This window comes from Mytilus trossulus, unplaced genomic scaffold, assembly GCF_036588685.1.
Source record: "Mytilus trossulus isolate FHL-02 unplaced genomic scaffold, PNRI_Mtr1.1.1.hap1 h1tg000138l__unscaffolded, whole genome shotgun sequence".
Lineage (NCBI taxonomy): Eukaryota > Metazoa > Mollusca > Bivalvia > Mytilida > Mytilidae > Mytilus > Mytilus trossulus.
In genome coordinates this window covers 1,843,541-1,862,203 of record NW_026963302.1, presented here as the reverse complement: position 1 = coordinate 1,862,203, position 18,663 = coordinate 1,843,541, and the positions used below count along the sequence as shown (strand labels likewise).

Sequence of the window (18,663 nt, the reverse complement as noted above, 5' to 3'; positions counted from 1 at the left end):
AAGTGTTTTATACGTCGGTCAAAATTTATCATAGTTTTTTTAGAACCTAGAATTATAGATTTGTTTTAAATCTTAACCTTAGAACAAAACAGGTATTGGGTACAGAGTTGAAGCACTTATTTTATACCTCACAGTAACGCGAACCTGATAGAACGCATGGCAACGGGTAATTACATTGATTCTATGGATTCATAATAAAATCTATCACTGGTACCTGTATATTAAATGCGTGCTATTGTACATAATGAACAACTGCAACTACATGTATATATTGATAAAGAATGGTTTTCTTAATTTCTGGACTGATAATGGCAATGTGCGAATTAAAGAATAGCGTACTTGGAAGCCGGAAACTGCTTTCAATGTCAATAAGAATAACACGGATCTATAAATTGACATATATATCTTATATGTGTATTTTGAGTTATTGATTTCATAATTAGCAAATAAAACACCACATCTTACTGAGTCCGACATACGATTGAAGTAAAGTGAAGATTTATTTACGGAGGTTGGAAAGGGGGGGGGGGGGGGGTGAAAATTTTCACGGAGATCAAATTGTCATGAGGTTCATAATACCATTTATGAAATATATTTAGGTGGACAAGTTATAAACAATGAATTATCTGAAACTTGAAAATCTCAATTAAAAAAACCCACTGTAAACCAATGTCAATGCCGTGTTTATCCAAATTGAATGACTAAATCTTCACCAGCCTAAAAGTACCGACTAAATTTATTCAGCGGATAGGACATTGTATCCACCCGACACATTCTGAGCTATAGAAATAATCCTAAAAAAACTCAATCCTGAACTCCCAAAGAGTTAAAGATAAATGATTAAACTAAAAAAAAAGTTGCGAAAAGAATACTTGTATACATTGAGAATAAGAAATAGTCTGTTAAGTTGATGGGATTAATTTCTCCCCGAAATTCTCACGGTTTTTTAACAAAAGGATTTAGAATATTGAAAATAAGTTGTTTTGCTGCTTTTTTGAAAATTTTAACCCTTGGTTAAATATTTAACCCAACCCCTAAAGGTGGGTTAAATATATCTGTTTTAACCAAGGATTTAACAGAGGGTTAAATTTAACCACAGGATGAACAACAGAAAATAACCAAGGGTTAAAATTTAACAAAGGGTTATGATATTTAACCCTTGGTTAAAATTTAACCGAGAGATGAACAACTGGGTCCAGGTGTCATACCACCAATTACTTCCTCAAATTTAGAAATTTAGAGAGTATGTGAAAGTAGGCCTACTCGGACAAAAAATAGTGCATTTGATGTCATTGTTCACCTAAACTAATCAACAAATTTGCAGGAATTAAACTTTTGTTGAAAGAGAAATATATTAAATCCATTTTGAGCCAAATTTTACCTGTCTAGGAGTTTGCATTTAAAATTGAGGATAAATGCCCTCCAATGCCTCCATGGTATACTAATTTAACATTTTCCAGAAAACCAGGGGTTATTTTTAGTGGTACCTCCTTTCGGGAGCTCTCTTCTTTCTTATATGATTTTGAACGTATGTTGAAAATTGGCATGCAGAAAGGTTACACCTGTACAATTCAGGATATACCTAGTTTCTATGAAGTTAAACTTAAAGGGGCACTAGCTGTCAAATTCATGGTCACTGATTTGACTCAAATTCTCATAATTGATTGATAACACTGTAAAACATTTATCCAAGCTACCAAAAGTCTAAAATAAACAGTATACAGAGCATGGTGTAGATAATATGTAGGTTCCTTTCATATGTATGTTAGCTCAGACGCCATCTAATTTTAAAACTATTGATTTGACCTCAGATGACCATATAAGCGATGTGAACATAAATAACGACATGAATAGATAAAAAAGACACATGCAATTGGATTTTTATAGGTCTGTTTGATTTAATCTTATAGATAAAAAATTTATGTTTATCTTTGTTTTTAACCGTTTAAGAATGATTTTATGTGCACCGTATTAGTAATCAAATGATTTACCGTAGTTTCACTTTCATTGTTGACATTCCTTTTCTTTAAATAACCTGTACACATATAATACATGCTTTGTCAATCTCTAGCTAGGGGTTAAATTGAAGTTCACATGAATACAGATTTAATGAGGTCGACTAATTCACTTGCAAGTGAATGAGTAATTATCAATGTTTCTTTGCTTAATTTGACAAAATTGAACCATTTTGGCTGCTAAAAGCGAATTATTATTTCACTATTTCACTTTCATTATTGATTGAACAAAAAAAATCTTACATAAGATTTTTAAAATAACTCTAAAGCTAGTGCCCCTTTAAGGTAAAATATTTAGAAAGCTGTGAAAATTGCAAAATTTGGTTGAACAAATAGGGACTTTTAATTGGCGGTTTGTCACCTCCAGACAGCTATGAACTATATAAAATCACCAAAAGACTTCTGGAGGTCAAATTTCAGTCTTAAAAATAAACAGCTGCGCCATGAGCGCATGATACGTCCGACGTCTTATGATACAGCACAACATGTAAAAAAAACCCTCCCCCTTTTTTACAAAATACTCAATTACTCAAAAATAAAATTTTGAATCATCATCAAAAAGTATACAGATCTTAAGATTAATATAACAAAGACATTTGTAAAGTTTGTAGCAATAATCATAAATCGATTTTGATATATGGCGCGACATGTAAAAAAAAACTCCCCCTTTTTTACAAAATACTCAATAACTCAAAAATAAATTTTGAATCATCACCAAAAAGTATACAGATATTAAGATTAATATAACTAAGAAGTGTTTTAAGCCATATTCAAGAATCGTTTTTGAGATACAGTGTGACATGTGAAAAAAACACACCCCTGTTTTAGTTACAAAGTGCCGTAAATCAAAAAATTTAAATCTAATTTTCACCAAAAAGTATACAGATCATTTGACCATCATAAGAAACAACTATATGTTTCATGAAATTTGGATAAGTTGTTCTCAAGTTACAGTGCGACATGTTTACGCCGGACAGACAGTCGGACAGACAGACGGACGGACACCAGACATGTGTATACCATAATACGTCCCGTCAAAATTTTGACAGGCGTATAAAAACCAAAATTTGATCTATAGATACTGTGAATTCATTATTTGTCGTTGGATACCAATTTTCATGGTTTTAGTGTGTGTGCAGACTTTGGCAAAACAACGAAATCAAATATCCATGAAAAGACAAGTTTTCAGCAATCCACTAAAATTGGTATTCACAAAAACAAATGAATCCAACAGAAACTATTTTAAAGAATATGCCATCAACACCTTATTTTCTACATCTCATACATTCTCCAATTAACAAAAAGGCATGTAGATATGATATAGAGTACACAGAGAGGGATTTCTGTCTTGGGACATGCACGGTACATATACATGTGATGGGGTTAAGCTAGTTTTTGAGATCTTAAACCTCCCATTCTTAATCTTGACAAATGGACTAACAATAGGTACAGGAAAGAACATTTAATAATGATTGTACATGAAAAGCACTTGTTAATTGCCCATTGCTCTATTTAATACCTTCCAACTTTTAAAAATCTCCACGAGGAATTTTAAGCGAAGGGGACCTACTGCTCCTCTTATATTGTTAAAAGAGTTTTTAATGTACATGTACTACTATAGTGTTTGAATGTGTATACATGTGCGAATATACCTTTTTATCTCATTTGAATGTTTGTTTTGAGGTTCCTCAGTTTATGAAATAAAGATTTACAAAATTAAGTCAAACCCTCTCATGGGAATATCCCCCAGAAATCCAGATTGTTGGCAGGTCTGATTATTTTCTACATTAGTGCATTTACAAGCCCTATTTTATGCAATTTTTCAAAATGAGAGTCAGGAGATACCATAGGGATATCTTAACTCATTAGTCAATGATAAACTGACAACACCATGGCAAGAAACAATTAAAAGATGAACAACTGTATACAAAACACAACATAAAAACTAAAGACTGAGTAACATGAACCTCAACTAAAACCATGGGTGAGCATGATTAGTTTGGAAGAGTAAGCAGATCGTGCTCCTCCTGTGGCACCCATGTATTGTCATACATGGTACAAGGTACATTAAAAAATTCTGCCTAAAGTATACTTGATTCAACATGTTGATGTATTATGGACCAGTTCAGCAAGGATGCAGTTGCTTAGTTATAATCTGAGAGCTGAATTGAAAAAGGGTTATAAAAAAAACCCAGAGACACTTGAAGTTTTTAAGTTAAGCATAGAAATTGAAAGTGGATAGGGGCATGTATTAGTTTTACTTTTATGTTTTCCATAACAAACAATCTCCAAAGTTTCCCATCTAAAAATTTGAACTGTATTTTCACCAAAATTTTAATTGGATATAGTTGATAAACTGTAGACAAATCAGCTGGATATATATACGACAACATCAACTGGTACAAAGTTATAATTCATAGAAGACAACATACCTTTTGAGTTCACAATGTCATTTAATGTTTTCTCTACTTTCTCCAACACAGGATTTAGAAGTTCTTCTTTCTTTCCCAGTATAGAAAAACCATTCCAAACATATATCAGCTCCTACAAACAAAATGTAATTTGTACCTAGAGGAGGTAATTAAGTCTATTCAAATTTTACCTTTGATGTCTAAAACATTCCACCTGCAAGAATCCAATAAAAATGTGTACCAGTATTTTACATCAATCTTTAAATGGTTATTTTATTTATAAAGCTAACAAGTTTGGAAATGTCCTTTAAATCTTCTTTCTGGACTTTTTGATAAAGGTTGTTGTTCAATCATTGTGTAGTTTTGGGAATAAATACGGTTTACCTTCACTCTAATTCATACTTTGAAAAACAAAAAATTGATTGTTTTTCTACATTGAAATTCTGTACAGGTTTGATCTGTCTTATAACTGATTTGTCTTTATTGAAATACAAGCATTCATGTTTACTATTGCTTGGAAAACAAGATAACAATTCTGTTCTATGACTGTTTTTTGCTTTGTAAAACTATTCATGTGTTATTATCAATAATAAGAGAACTATCCTGTTCGATGACTTGTTTTGTTTAATTTAAGTATACATATAATAGTGTTATTACCAATGCTGGGAGAACAAGGGTTGAATCCTGTTCAATGACTCTTTTGGCTTTAAACACAGCAAACTTTTCTATTGGTAAAGATTTTCCTGCTATTCTTTGTTTAAGTCTTGGAACTTCACTAAAATATAAGATTTGTTTTTATCATAACCAAATTACTATTAAATCTGAAAATACAGGAAATAAAGAAAAATAAATAGGAAATGTGTCCTATGCCCTAGCTTGCATGTAACATCAGGGACATAACTCTAGAATGGCAGACGCCAAAAAAAAAGCTTTGAAAACTTTCACATTATATTCCATTTTTTAAAGTACCCTATTGGTGTAAAGTTCTTTATATAAATGCTCTTTTCATTACAGAAAAAAAATCTGATCCTAAAATAAATATATTAAATGTACAAAAAAAAAGAATCATAATAATAAATAATTGTGAAGTCAACCCAGATCTTGAGGGATACATAACAGTTCAAGTCTCTGCTTGTTATTCAAGACCACGGTTGGTGACTTTATTTCTCTTTGGTTTGTTTGTGAAGAGTATTAAATCTATATCATAAACATTCATTTCACAAGGGATATGTGAAATTGTAATATACCAAAACCATTCATGAATTTGTAAGTAAATAAAATGAAGTCAACCCTTTCCCAACTTTACTAAAAAATATTTTAAAAAGCATGCAAATTTCTAAAAGAAAATTGATTTGGTGGAATAAGTAAAATCTAAGTAATTCAAATGAAGAAACATTTTTTTAATCTTTGCAATTGATTTCAATGTCTTACAATTGCTTAATCAGGTCAATCCTGATATGTCCCTCAAAATTAGAAACACAAATGCAATAGTTAAACACAAAATTATCTTGGGGTTTGCTTTAATTGCAGTAAACAGAATCCCACCCTCAATATTATAAAAAACACATATGCCAAATTTCTTGTGTTTAAAGGGGCACTAGCTGTCAAATTCAGGTTCACAGACTTGACTTAAATTCTCATATTCGATTTATAACAATGTAAAACATTTATCCAAACTTAAAATTTAAGTTCACATAATTATGGATTTGAAGAGGTTGAATTATTCACTTGCAAGGGAATAATTCATCATCAATATTTCTTAGTCTATTTGACAAAATTGAACCATAATATACTGGCTGCTCAAAGCAAATCATTATTTCACTATTCCACTTTCATTAATGATTGAAAAATAAATATCATATTTTAGACTTTTTATATATCTCGTAGCTAGTGCCCTTTTAAAAGAACAAATCATACTAAGCAAAGTTTATGATATGAATAGAGGTATTGAAAAAAATGTTACTTACACCACCTTCCTGATTCAGAACAAAAATGTGTGCACAAAAGTGATTAATAAACCTGCTCTTTAGGAAATGATCAAAAATATTTCTGTAAAAAAAATTTTGTTGACCAATAAACAAATCTATTAATTTGGTCAAAGACCATTCAGTTTAGGACATGTCCGGCAAATATGACATTTCCAGACCCATTTCTGAAGGTATCAGTCTTTAATTAAAACTCCAGTTTGGAGTGCATGTCAAAACATTTAGTAAAATAAAATAGGCGATATAAGAGATCCTTTTTGACAAACAAATAGAAAATAAGCATGGAAAAGTTTGCCATCAATGATGGTAAATTGAAACTCATCAAACTATTTTAAAATGAATGCACACATTGTTGTGTTAAGCATACCCCTATCAGAATTCTAAGTATTTGAAAACAGGAAGTTGGTTTCTGCCAGGCCTGCTGACTAAATTTGAAGTCATTTAGTTAAGTAGTACTTGAGAAAAGTGTGAGAAAAAAATGTAGTTCATTCAAAATATTGAAAAAATATTCAAAGTATTTGCAAACAGGAAGTTAATGTCTTGTTGTTCAGAAAAGTGTCAAGCTACTGACCAATTTTTAGTTTTTGGGTTCAGAAGTACAAGAGAAAAGTGTGTTGGAAATATTTTTCAACAAATTGGCACAAGGACAAAAAAAATGTAGGGGGAACAGACAAATAAACTGAAAAGGTGTCATAGCCCCTATTCTAGAGTGGGGTGTAATAATACGGTTAGCTAGATTATAGTGTTAACAATACAAGATACACTAGCTAGATTAGACGGCAACTTCCTTTCTTGGAAAACTAAAATCATTTAAAGTACTTTTAACACTTTCTGAATTGAACATTGTTTAATTATTGTGGGAATGTGGAAAAGAACAAATGTTTTGACTTTTGTAAAAATTTGAAACATGGATATAATCTAGAGTAAACACAACACTAAATTAAAATTCAAAGACTTTTGTTTTGGGTATTTTTTATGCTTGAAATTGTAAAGTACAAATTAAATATACTGCTTCCTATAAAACTATTGTATTTATTCAAGAAGATACTTGAAAAAAAGATTTATATCACTTCAGACACTTAAAATAATTTTAAAATGTATATTCTGTACTGCAATTAATGCATTTTTTCATAGAAAAGTGATTAAGAGGAATTAAAAAATGGGCAGCTTCTGTGTTAATATTAAAAACACACCGACAATAAAAACATAAAATAAACCAATTGCCTTTCTCATAGTTTGTACATGAAACTTATAAATCTGGCATTCATTGTCTCATTATATTTCCTTTTTTTTTTAGTTTAATGAGTTAGCAATAATGAAGTGATGTTGAGAGTAGCAAATTTTGTCTCCAAATCAAGTTTTCCCTTAAAAATTTTGTTTATTTTTTTTAATTTCTTTTTTTGTATAATCTCCTATTTCACTCTTGATTCATCATTGTTCATGTTAACCCTTTTAATGTAACATACAGTTTATTTTTAATGTTTCATACATTTTCTATTAATTATGAAAAGTTTTACAATCTGATTAATCATAATTATTTGACTTAGTGTTCTTTCACCTTCATACCGTAATATTTCTTTGCAAAAAGTTGTATATTATGCATTATTTGCTTTAGAAAAATAAAATAGGTACAAAGAAATAGTATTGTAAGCGTTCCAATATTGTTTTTAACAGGCACCAATCTTTATGCAGATGTAGTCACAGCTAGTTTATGTGAAGACAACATACCTAAATAAATAATGCAGATGAGTTTTTGTCTCCTCAGTTTGATCGTCACACATGAGTAAAAATGCTGCTTTTTGATATGTATATGTAGCTTTACTCCATCTACTCTCCTTACATAGTCTCTCAGCATACTTCATGGCCATTAACCAGTCACCCTTGAAACTAAAATTATCAAAGGTTGTTATAAAATTGTATACTCTTTAACATTCTATGTTTCACAATCTTTAAACAAGCAAAAATCTGATATGTCATAGTAAAAACAATAAAAGAAATTTTTCTATCACAGCTTTGATTTTTCAGTTATGAATAAATGAGTGTTTTTATTAATGTGAGTAGTCACAGTCTGAAACAAAGAATATTGCTCCTGTTTTTTGATAGTTGCCAGTGTTAATTTTGGATTTGACAGCTGCAATTGCATTTTAACTAACGATGTAGTGCCAAATATAGCATAAATTTGATTATAACCCAAAATTATCAACTGTGATTCAATAATTCTGGCGATTAACCAGGAAACTGATAGTGGATGTATTATAATATAAAATCAGAAAAACCAACAACACTGGCCAATTGAAATAGTCCAACAGATGCTTCAGAAATGTAAACAGTTCCTGGTTCACAAATAGCACAGTACAGTTTTGATCCTGTATTTACATTTTGATAAAAATTTCCATATAGACCATTTTTTACCTGATTAAATCAAATATGCAATATAAATATACCTTCGTGTGCTACTTTTTGAGTAAAATGAGGTCGAAATTTTGTACATTTGCTCAAAATTTCAGATTTGTGGCCATATATTCTCTTTCGAAAGAAAGTCTGTTAAACATAACTTTTTTGTTTTAAAAGATAAACACAAATTGTTTTTTGTTAGATAATTTGTAATTTCTGTATTTTATAAGTATCCTAAATATCTATACATTTTTTATTAAGAAATAACTCATATTTATCAAATGTTCATAAATGTAGAAAAACAAATATCATTTTTTGCTGTATATTTATTTCAAAAAATTGCGCTATTTACGTTTTTCATGAAAATTGGCACTCATAATCTTCTCCCGTAATCAAACCAAATGGCATTTTAAAAAAGAGGGGTCCATGAACTCGTTTTCAAGTTATATAAGTTTAAATGATAAAAAGCAGTCGAAAAGTGAATCTTTTCCCACTGAGCATGATAAGTCATAGTTTGACTTCGCAAAAATAACAATTTACATTAGCAACGTCATTACCTCCCCTGTAACTGTATCTTATGCCCTTAAGATAAATGGGTTTAAAATATAAAATACATGTACTCTATTTGACTGTAAAAAAATTGCTTTACATAGAAAAGTCAACGGGGAAAAGAAATATAAGATAATTTTTTGTTTAAATTCAAATTTCTATGGCAAAATCAAAACAAAGCATACCAATGACACCACATCAACTCCCAAAAACATAAATGATGAAACTGTCTCCATTCCTGCTGGGAATCTATGGACTCTTCAAATCTAAATAAAGCCTGAAATTCAAATATATAGATGATATAAATATTACTAAAATCTCTTTCAAACAGATAATTTATCATTACTTTTCAATTACATTAAAATAGCTCGCACTTAGTGCATATCAATTGGAAGCCACTTAAAATTTGACATCATTGAAAAATAGGTTAAAATCAATCATTAAAGATTCATTTCGAAGAGGTTGAAAAATTCTGCATATCATATTCCCATTGTGAAGAAGAAAGCATGTGCCTAAACATACATGACAAATGAATAGTGAACATTGGCAATTATACAAAAATTTGGTATTTTTAAAACAAAACATTTAAGAAGAGAAAAAGACTATTATTACTAATTATCATATGACTGCCATGTGTTAATTTATTTATTCATAAAAGAAACTGTTGGGCACATGTCATTTGGTTGCTAAGCATCCAAGACAAGACAAGACCAGATCCAGTGGCAAATATGTTATGCATGTTCAGGACAGGAACAAATTAATAATAAATACAATATGTAGGTCCTTAAATAAAGACCATCCAGGATGAAGGTCAGGGAAATTTGGACTGCAACTAAAGATTGAAAGTATATTAAATGTAATCTACTGTTGGCTATAAGTACTTACATTATCTATATTTCCTTTTATTTCTTCAATTCTTCCAGAGAAAAATAAAAAAAGTGCACCCTACAATTAGAAAAAACAGAATATCTATAATATTGTTTTTTTTACCAACACAGAATTTTAAATATGAATGCATAACTGAAGCAAGATTGCTGCTTAGGCACATACTAAACACTAAACTTCCAAACGAAAATGACTTTTTCCAATGCAACATGATAAAACTCTCTTCAATTATTTATAACAATGTTTATCATAACAACAAGAGCTCACTTTCACTTGTTATGACACAAAATTTCTTCAAAATATTCACAAGCTAGATCTAAATTATCATTTTATCTGTTTAAGTTAAAGGTCAGATACATGTAGTGGTAAAATTCTTGTCAAAAACATTTGAAATCATAATTTGTACCTTAAAAAATAACAGTAATACTGTTAAAAAATAGGATAACTAGAAATATGCACTCTATTAACTTCATTAAGGAAATTTGCTTCACTATGCCTTGTATCAGTGGTACAGGTTCAAGCTCCATTTGTCTTTCACAGTGTGAGATTGAGTTCACAGTAAGTATACAACTGCAATTGTATTTGCTTACCTTAGGATAAAGATTGAGACATGGTTTTAATAGTTCTTCAGCCAAAGCAATATCACCATCAGCTAAACCTAGACATATGGAAAATAGTAATTAATTTGAAGCATATTGACACAATTTAATATAAGCACTAAAATTGACAGACTAAAATTCAATGTAGCATAAAAATTAGTAAATAGACTGGGGAGTTGTTGATTCATACTATACTACACATGAGCATGATGAGGGCTAAAATGGCAAAACATCATTACTATATTGTTATAAGATTCTGAAAATTGACTTAAACCAAAAAAAAACATACAATCTTGATGTATAAATAAACCAATCATGGTAAATATGCCCCATTCACACTAACTCTTAAAACTCCTAAGACAACATAAACTTTAAAGAAAAGAAACAGCTTGTGTTTTTCAGATTTGCTTCATAACCTTTTTACAACTGTGAGGCATAAACAAATAAGGCATGTGGCTATAAGCTATTCAGAGCATTTTGTACATATAAAAGATCCAATCAAAATTTTCCTATCTTATGTTTTTTTTTCAGATTTTCTTCATAACCTTTTTACCACTGTAAGGCAAAACATTTTGTACAAGTAAAAGGACCAATCAAAATGTGCCTATAATATCGCTTTTTTGTTTATTGTTTCAGGCCACTATTCAGTGTTGTTGACCTAAGTGTCCTTTTAACATAGACTTATAAATCATTGAGTTACCTCCCATTATAATATAATCCTTAACTTACAAATATATGAAATATACAAACCAAGAACATAACAAACTACTGTATGATATGCTATTAAAATAATAGAACACAGAGGGCCTCTTAGACTTGATAAATCTTCTGTTCCTTTAAGTAAAGCTTGTAATCCAGCTTTCTGAAAACAGAAACAGATAATAATATTAGCTTTTCTGTTACAACAAAAGTCACAAATCTGTTAAAATTATTGTAGCAATTCAATTAATTACACTTCTAGAACTCAACCGAATTATCATTAAATATTTAGACACCCGGAAAAAGAAATTCTGGAAGAAATATACATTGCAGAATTATTTTTCTTTTGCAATCTCCAAAGTAAACTTGGAATATGACCCAAAGTTCAAAGTTTGAAAAAATGATTTAAACTTCTTCAGATCATTTCTGTTCAGATAACAATGGAAATGGGTGACCTCTAGATGAACCAGTACATTTTTTATGTCAATTAGATCAATGGTTTTAAAAAGAAAAAGATGTTATATAAAACAATATTCTGTGGTGAAGGTTATATTAAATGGAGGGTGTGTAATTTTTTTGAAAATCTGAATCAGCAATCTTGAGTCTATAACTTTCTACTGCAAGTCTTGCCATGTATTGCTGAGTTTTTATTTCTGGAGGAAGCTGGAGTTCTTGAAGAGAACTTCAGACCTTCAGTAGGAAATCTAACAATTCTAGTCAATCAAGTTTGGTGTCAAATGCACCTACCCTGTGCAGGATTTGAACGTAAATTCTCAGTGTTAACAGGCTAGTGATACAGTACTACAGAACTGTATCTACTTTTATTAAAAACGACTTGCACACCAAAGCCATTCTTGTCTTATGGAAGCAGAGGAAACTCTTTCAATGTCTTCAAAAAATCTGATTTCTTATTTGAACATTACCTTATTTCCTGAGAATCCAACAAATTCTAGAAGTTTCATAACCTTGCTTGGAAGAAGTGAAATCATCTGTAAAACAAATACAAAACTTGAAATGTGTGATATTGGATCTCTACACAAACCAGAAGTATCAATAAAACACACATATATATGTAAAGTCACATGTTTAAGATTAAAGCATACTATCTTTTTCTTTAAACATATGAAATTATTTAACTTCAGGAATTCTATCTGCATTTTGTACAAGTAATTCAAAACTATCAAGGAGTTCTAGTGGGTTTATTTTTTAAAAGGTTTTTCTGCACTTTTTTTACCCAGTGACAAATTACTGCCTTTGAACTTTTTATCTCCCCTTTGCAGAGAGGAAGTTTGCTACTACCTTTCCCCGGTGATAAGCAGTGTCCATTCAATAACAAAATATTTGAAATAATGTCTGCCCGTCAGTGCTCAAAACTTATATAGAGAAAACTTTTCATGAATTTCAATTCCAATTAACATATTCTGAAAATCAACTGCATTTAAATATGTGCACACACTGAAATGTCTCGCCTTCTTTACCAATCATTGATATCAATGATAGTCCTAATAATAAAGCCTTATTACAACTGTCACATAAACTTAACATAAACCAAGAAGACTAAACATTGACCTTTGAACCATGAAAATGAGGTCAAGGTCAGATGAATAATGCAAGGTAGGCACAGCTAACAATTCTTCCATACAACAAATAAACTCCTTAAGGGGTCAATTGACAATTTTGGTAAAATTGACTTATTTGTAGATCTTACTTTGCTTAACATTTTTGCTATTAACAGTTTATCTGTATCTATAATAATATTCAAGATAATAACCAAAACTGCAAAATTTCTTTAAAATCATCGTTTAATAGTTTAAGACGACTGACGATGACAGACAACGACGACAGACAACGGACAACGACGGACGCCAAGTGATGGCATAAGCTCACTTGGCCCTTCGGGCCAGGTGAGCTAAAAAAGGCCAAAACTCAAAAACTTAACTTTGACCACTGAACCATGAGAATGAGGTCAAGTTCATATGACACCTGCCAGGTAGACCTGTACACTTTACAACCATTCCATACACAAAATATAGAAGACCTATTGCATACAGTATAAGAAAAACAGACCAAAACACAAAAACTTAACTATAACCACTGAACCATGAAAATGAGGTCAAGGTCAGATGACACCTGCCAGTTGGACATGTACACCTTACAGTGCTTCCATACACTGAATATACTAGACCTATTGCTTATAGTATCTCAGATATGGACTTGACCACCAAAACTTAACCTTGTTCACTGATCCATGAAATGAGGTTGAGGTCGAGTGAAAACTGTCTGAGGGGCAAGAAAACCTTGCAAGGTACGCACATACCAAATATAGTTATCCTATAACTTATAATAAGAGAGAATTTAACATTACAAAAAATCTTAGCTTTTTTTTCAAGTAGTCACTGAATCATGAAAATGAGGTCAAGGACATTGGACATGTGACTGACGGAAACTTCGTAACATGAGGCATCCATATACAAAGAAGGAAGCATCCAGGTCTCCCACCTTCTAAAATATAAAGCTTTTAAGAAGTGAGCTAACACCGACCCCGCCGCCGGATCACTATCCCTATGTCAAGCTTTCTGCGACAAAAGTCGCAGGCTCGACAAAAACAGATAGTCCGGCGGCTTTGTGAAAAATTGTGCACATCCTGTTACAAGCATGAAATTTGGCATAGACCTTCCTCAACTATTACTCTTTTATTTCAGATAGGGAGGCATTTGAAAAAAATGTCTCACTTCCGGTAAAATTCAAAATGGCGGACGTCATACTTAAATCAGCCAAATATCGAAGGCTAGTGTGTAAAAATGTCCTATTATCATGCTACTATCATAATATTTGGTACAGACCTTTGTGTTTTACTACTTTTGGATAAATTAAATAGATTAGATGTCTTCAGAAACCCCACTTCCGGTTAAAATCCAATATGGCGGATATTGTACTTAAATAAGCTTATTTTTTAGGGAGGGTATTTGAAATGTGTTTTAACGTATTGCTACTATTATTACATTGTGTATGAACCTTTCTTTGGTGCTTCTGTTTGAGTCAATGTATAAAGCATATGTCTTAAAAACCCTTACTTCCGGAAGTATCCAAAATGGCGGACAGAGAAATATAATTTTTTTATTCAAATTTTCAACTTTTTTCAAAATGTAAAGAAAATGATTTTATTATGTGCTGGTCATTAATCTTTTGGCTTTTAGTTATCCCCAAAACCACTTATTCTAGCATGTTGTAAATGCTAAGATATAAAGTTGACACTTCCGGTAAAAATATGACGTAAATTTCAAAGATGAGTCCTCAATCTATTTCTTCGATGAAGAGTTTTGGATAGATTGATTTAAACAAAATAAAATCACTATAGTACTAAAAAATATTTAAAATTACTACTATTTGGCCAAGAATACATGCTTATTCACAGTCACCACCACATGCACACAAGGCAGTGCACGGGAGACCCGATTTTACAAATTAAAAATAACCGCGGCATCCTTTCCTACATCCATAATGTACAAGCTTCTGAAAAAATAATGAGGTCTCAGAAAGAGTTTTTTTAAAAGGAACCCTCTTTGTCCCTTCGCAATCCATTAGTGACAAGACTAGGTAGCATACGAGTCAATCCAAAGCTCGTCTCACTAAACACCTGCATTAGTTTATTACACGTTTTACATGCTTGAAAAGACTAGAACAAGTCGTGGGAATAGCCTCACTTAAAATGAGTTTTCCCTTTTGTGCAAAAATTGACTTTCTTGCTTAGTTAATCATGTTAGATCTGATAAGTTTGTGCGATCTTACATTAAAACCCCGGTGATTTAGGCTGATCAATCATCATTCTTTATGTTAAAGTCACATCTTCAAATACCATCAATGTCTCCCACGCAGTCTTTTTTCCCCTTTCAAGCAAAGAGAGAACAGTATCACAACCCGTCATAAGGTATGGGTCAGAAATAAAAGTGTGTGATCACTGATTGCCTAGTGCATTTGAAAGGCCATTGCTAGATATTAATCCATAGATTTTTACCTCCCCAAATACAATCCATAGTTCGTCTGTCCCTATGTCATGGAATAGCGAAATACTATTGACAGCATCATCAGTGACTGTTAATCATGACTCGTTTAAGTGCGTGTTTCACTGCATCATACACATGCACCATGATTTAAGTGTCAGTCTCTTTATGTGAACATGGTGCTACACTTAAAATACATCACGCGGTGAATAAGATAGAATATCCTGAGCATTTTTTGCTACAACTACCCTACTCATCAAAGACTTCATCCACTCTTGTTACAGTCTCAAGGTATTTTATTAAGGTAAGGACATAATACCCAATCATCATACTCGTTAGGAAACACCTTGAAACTGTAAAAACAGTGGATGTAGTGTTGGACGTGAACAAAGACAATACTGGTAGTTTGAAAGCTGCTAAAAGAAGCAAGGGCAAAATTTAGGGGAAAGGAAATACACAGACGAACCCAGGATTAAAAACATCATCAAAATTGGGAAAGTTTTCTGAGAGATGACGACAGTAAGAAAGAACTTTTAAGTTTTCATTCACAGGAGCTTGCTCAATACAATTTTGAGTACAAGGTAGTTGAAGCCACAAATGCTCAGGATGTTCAGTGTTATCAACCACTTGATGATGTTTCAAGTTTAGCACCATGTTTACACGAAGAGACTGACACTAGAATCAAGATAGATGTGTCTGATGCAGTGAAACATAGACCTAACTGAGTCATGACTCAAACAGTCGATACTGATGTCATTGCTGTTTCGCTATTCCGTGACATAGGGGCAGACAAACTTTGGTTTGCATTTGAAAGGGGAAAAGTATAAGACATACCGTAGAGCGGGTTATTTTCGCGGGTGTAAAATTTCGCGATTTTCATTGAACAAGGTATACGAAATATTTTAGCGGTTATTATCTTGGCGGATGAAAACTTTTATTAATACCTTTGCATGTACACCTTTAATTTGGCGGAATTTATTTTGGCGATTTTCTTCTATCCGCGAAAATAAGCGAAAATTTACACCCGGCGAAAATAACCCGCTATGCGGTATATCAATCAATGACCTTTCAAATGCACTAGGCATTAAAAGATAACACGTTTGCTCGAAAAGGAACTGTGATGGTGACATTAATGGTGTTTGAAGATGTGACTAAGCATTTAGAATGATGATTGACCAGCCAACATCACCATATGGATTTGATGTTTAATGTCATTGAAAACGATACGTGGTTTTGTTGGAAGATCTAAAAAAAAAGAAAGATTAGGTTAACAAGGGCAGAAAATATGTGTTTTTTGCAGAATTTATGGATGTGAGAAACAATACCAGAGTCTTTGTAAATGTTGGAAATCAGCTCTCTGATTGTGAATTGCGGCCTACTGAGTATGCTGATTGGGTATTATGTCCTTTCCATAATAAATACCTTGAAACTGAAATACGAGTGGATGAAGTCTTGGATGCGTATGGTAGTTATAGCAACAAATGGTCAGGATATTCTATCTTATCCACCACGTAATGTATTTCAAGTTCAGCACCAAGTTCACATTTAGAGGCAGACACTAAAATCCCCCATAGAAAATATCAATGGAATTCCAGTGGAATACCAGTTGATTCCACTGGAATTCCACTGGTTTACAGTGACTCATTTGAATTCCACTGGTAAATCATTTAAAACTAAAAATTCCAGTGGAATTTGATTGGTGATTCCACTGGAATGACATTTGAAAATTTTACCACTGTAATTCCACTGGAATAATGACATTTGAAAATTTTACCACTGTAATTCCACTGGAATACATTGTTGGGTTGCATGATTTATCATTTAGATACTGATGGCCATTTTTTGGGGTAGAAAAAGTATTTATATTATATTCTAATGACTATTCTCAGTACAATTCATTTGTACCTAGTCAAAATAATTATGATGTCTTAATTGAAAGGCAATTTAATTGTTGCTTTAATGACAACTTCTGCAGCAACGTGCAAAGAAAAAAAATTAAATTGCCATTCTGTTCAAAAATGTTTTAATGCATCACCCTTATTTATTTCTTATATATTGAAATTTATCTGAATACAGCCTCTCCCACCATACCGGCCAAATTAAGAAGACCCAGCAGATTTGCATTATATTAAATGGTTATTCCTTGAAATCGGATACCAGCCGGTATTGTTGTATTTAAATAATTATATCATTATAACTCATTCTCGAAAAATGGGCCTTGTCATCTGAAATGATTTAAAATTACTGTTTCATTTGTATAACTGTAACCTACAAATTGTTCGGTCAATAAAATTCAATCAGGTCACCAATAAAATTCAATCAGGTCACCTAATAGTCCGAGGCTGTAATATCTGTTCACCTGTCAATTTCGTTTCATAACTCTCCTTTTTTATTGCGTTATGACAAGATGTAACATTTAAAACTTACAGCACACGTATAAATGAGTATCATAAGTACCGTGTCGTCCGAACATTTTATCTAATTATTCGTGAAATATCATAAATGTATGGTGTTTTTATTTTTTTATTCCTGCAAAATAAAAAAATAAAATAAGATGAAATAGAAGTTGTAGCTGTATTTAAAGATAGATATTATATACAAAACTAAAATTTAAAAAGGAAAACGTATATTTTAATGAAAGTGAAATACATTTTCAAAACATTCTCAAACACCCATATTAAGGGGAAGTAACTCTTGTGATTTTAAAATTCTACAAATCGGCAAACCCCGCAAATCGGCTGTTTCCGTAGTCCAACGGACGACCGGTTTTGAGAAGTTCACTGAAATACCATTACAGGGACGAATCAACTTCGGGCCGATATTATATGGGACGAGATTGACACCTTGACTTTAACGCACTTGCAAATATGACGTCATATGATTACGCTGGATAACAAAAATGGAGAATCCAAACGCAGATGTTTTCAGATAAGTATTTGATTTAACATATAATGATTATGAAATACAATTTGTTGAGGCAATATAAAACATTTAGGATTTTAATCTGAGCAAAACATCAGAAAGTTTAGGCAGACAATAAATTAATGAAGAATGATAAATTGATATATTGTTGTCACATTCATAACAGACATATCGTAATCTGACATGTAAATGGTACATGGGTA

At 31.7% G+C, this 18,663-nt stretch overlaps 1 protein-coding gene across 1 annotated transcript in view; it reads right to left on the bottom strand.

Annotated features, from left to right (window-relative positions):
* Positions 1 to 18,663, bottom strand: part of LOC134700406 (tetratricopeptide repeat protein 39B-like) — a 56,171-nt gene that overhangs the window by 18,381 nt on the left and 19,127 nt on the right. Inside the window, exons 8-15 of the mRNA XM_063561805.1 lie at positions 12,461 to 12,526; positions 11,589 to 11,700; positions 10,830 to 10,897; positions 10,240 to 10,299; positions 9,540 to 9,631; positions 8,140 to 8,298; positions 5,084 to 5,201; positions 4,448 to 4,559 (exon numbers count right to left, since the gene is read on the bottom strand). Of these exons, the coding sequence (XP_063417875.1) occupies positions 4,448 to 4,559; positions 5,084 to 5,201; positions 8,140 to 8,298; positions 9,540 to 9,631; positions 10,240 to 10,299; positions 10,830 to 10,897; positions 11,589 to 11,700; positions 12,461 to 12,526 (787 nt within the window). The remainder of the gene's footprint in view (positions 1 to 4,447; positions 4,560 to 5,083; positions 5,202 to 8,139; positions 8,299 to 9,539; positions 9,632 to 10,239; positions 10,300 to 10,829; positions 10,898 to 11,588; positions 11,701 to 12,460; positions 12,527 to 18,663) is intronic.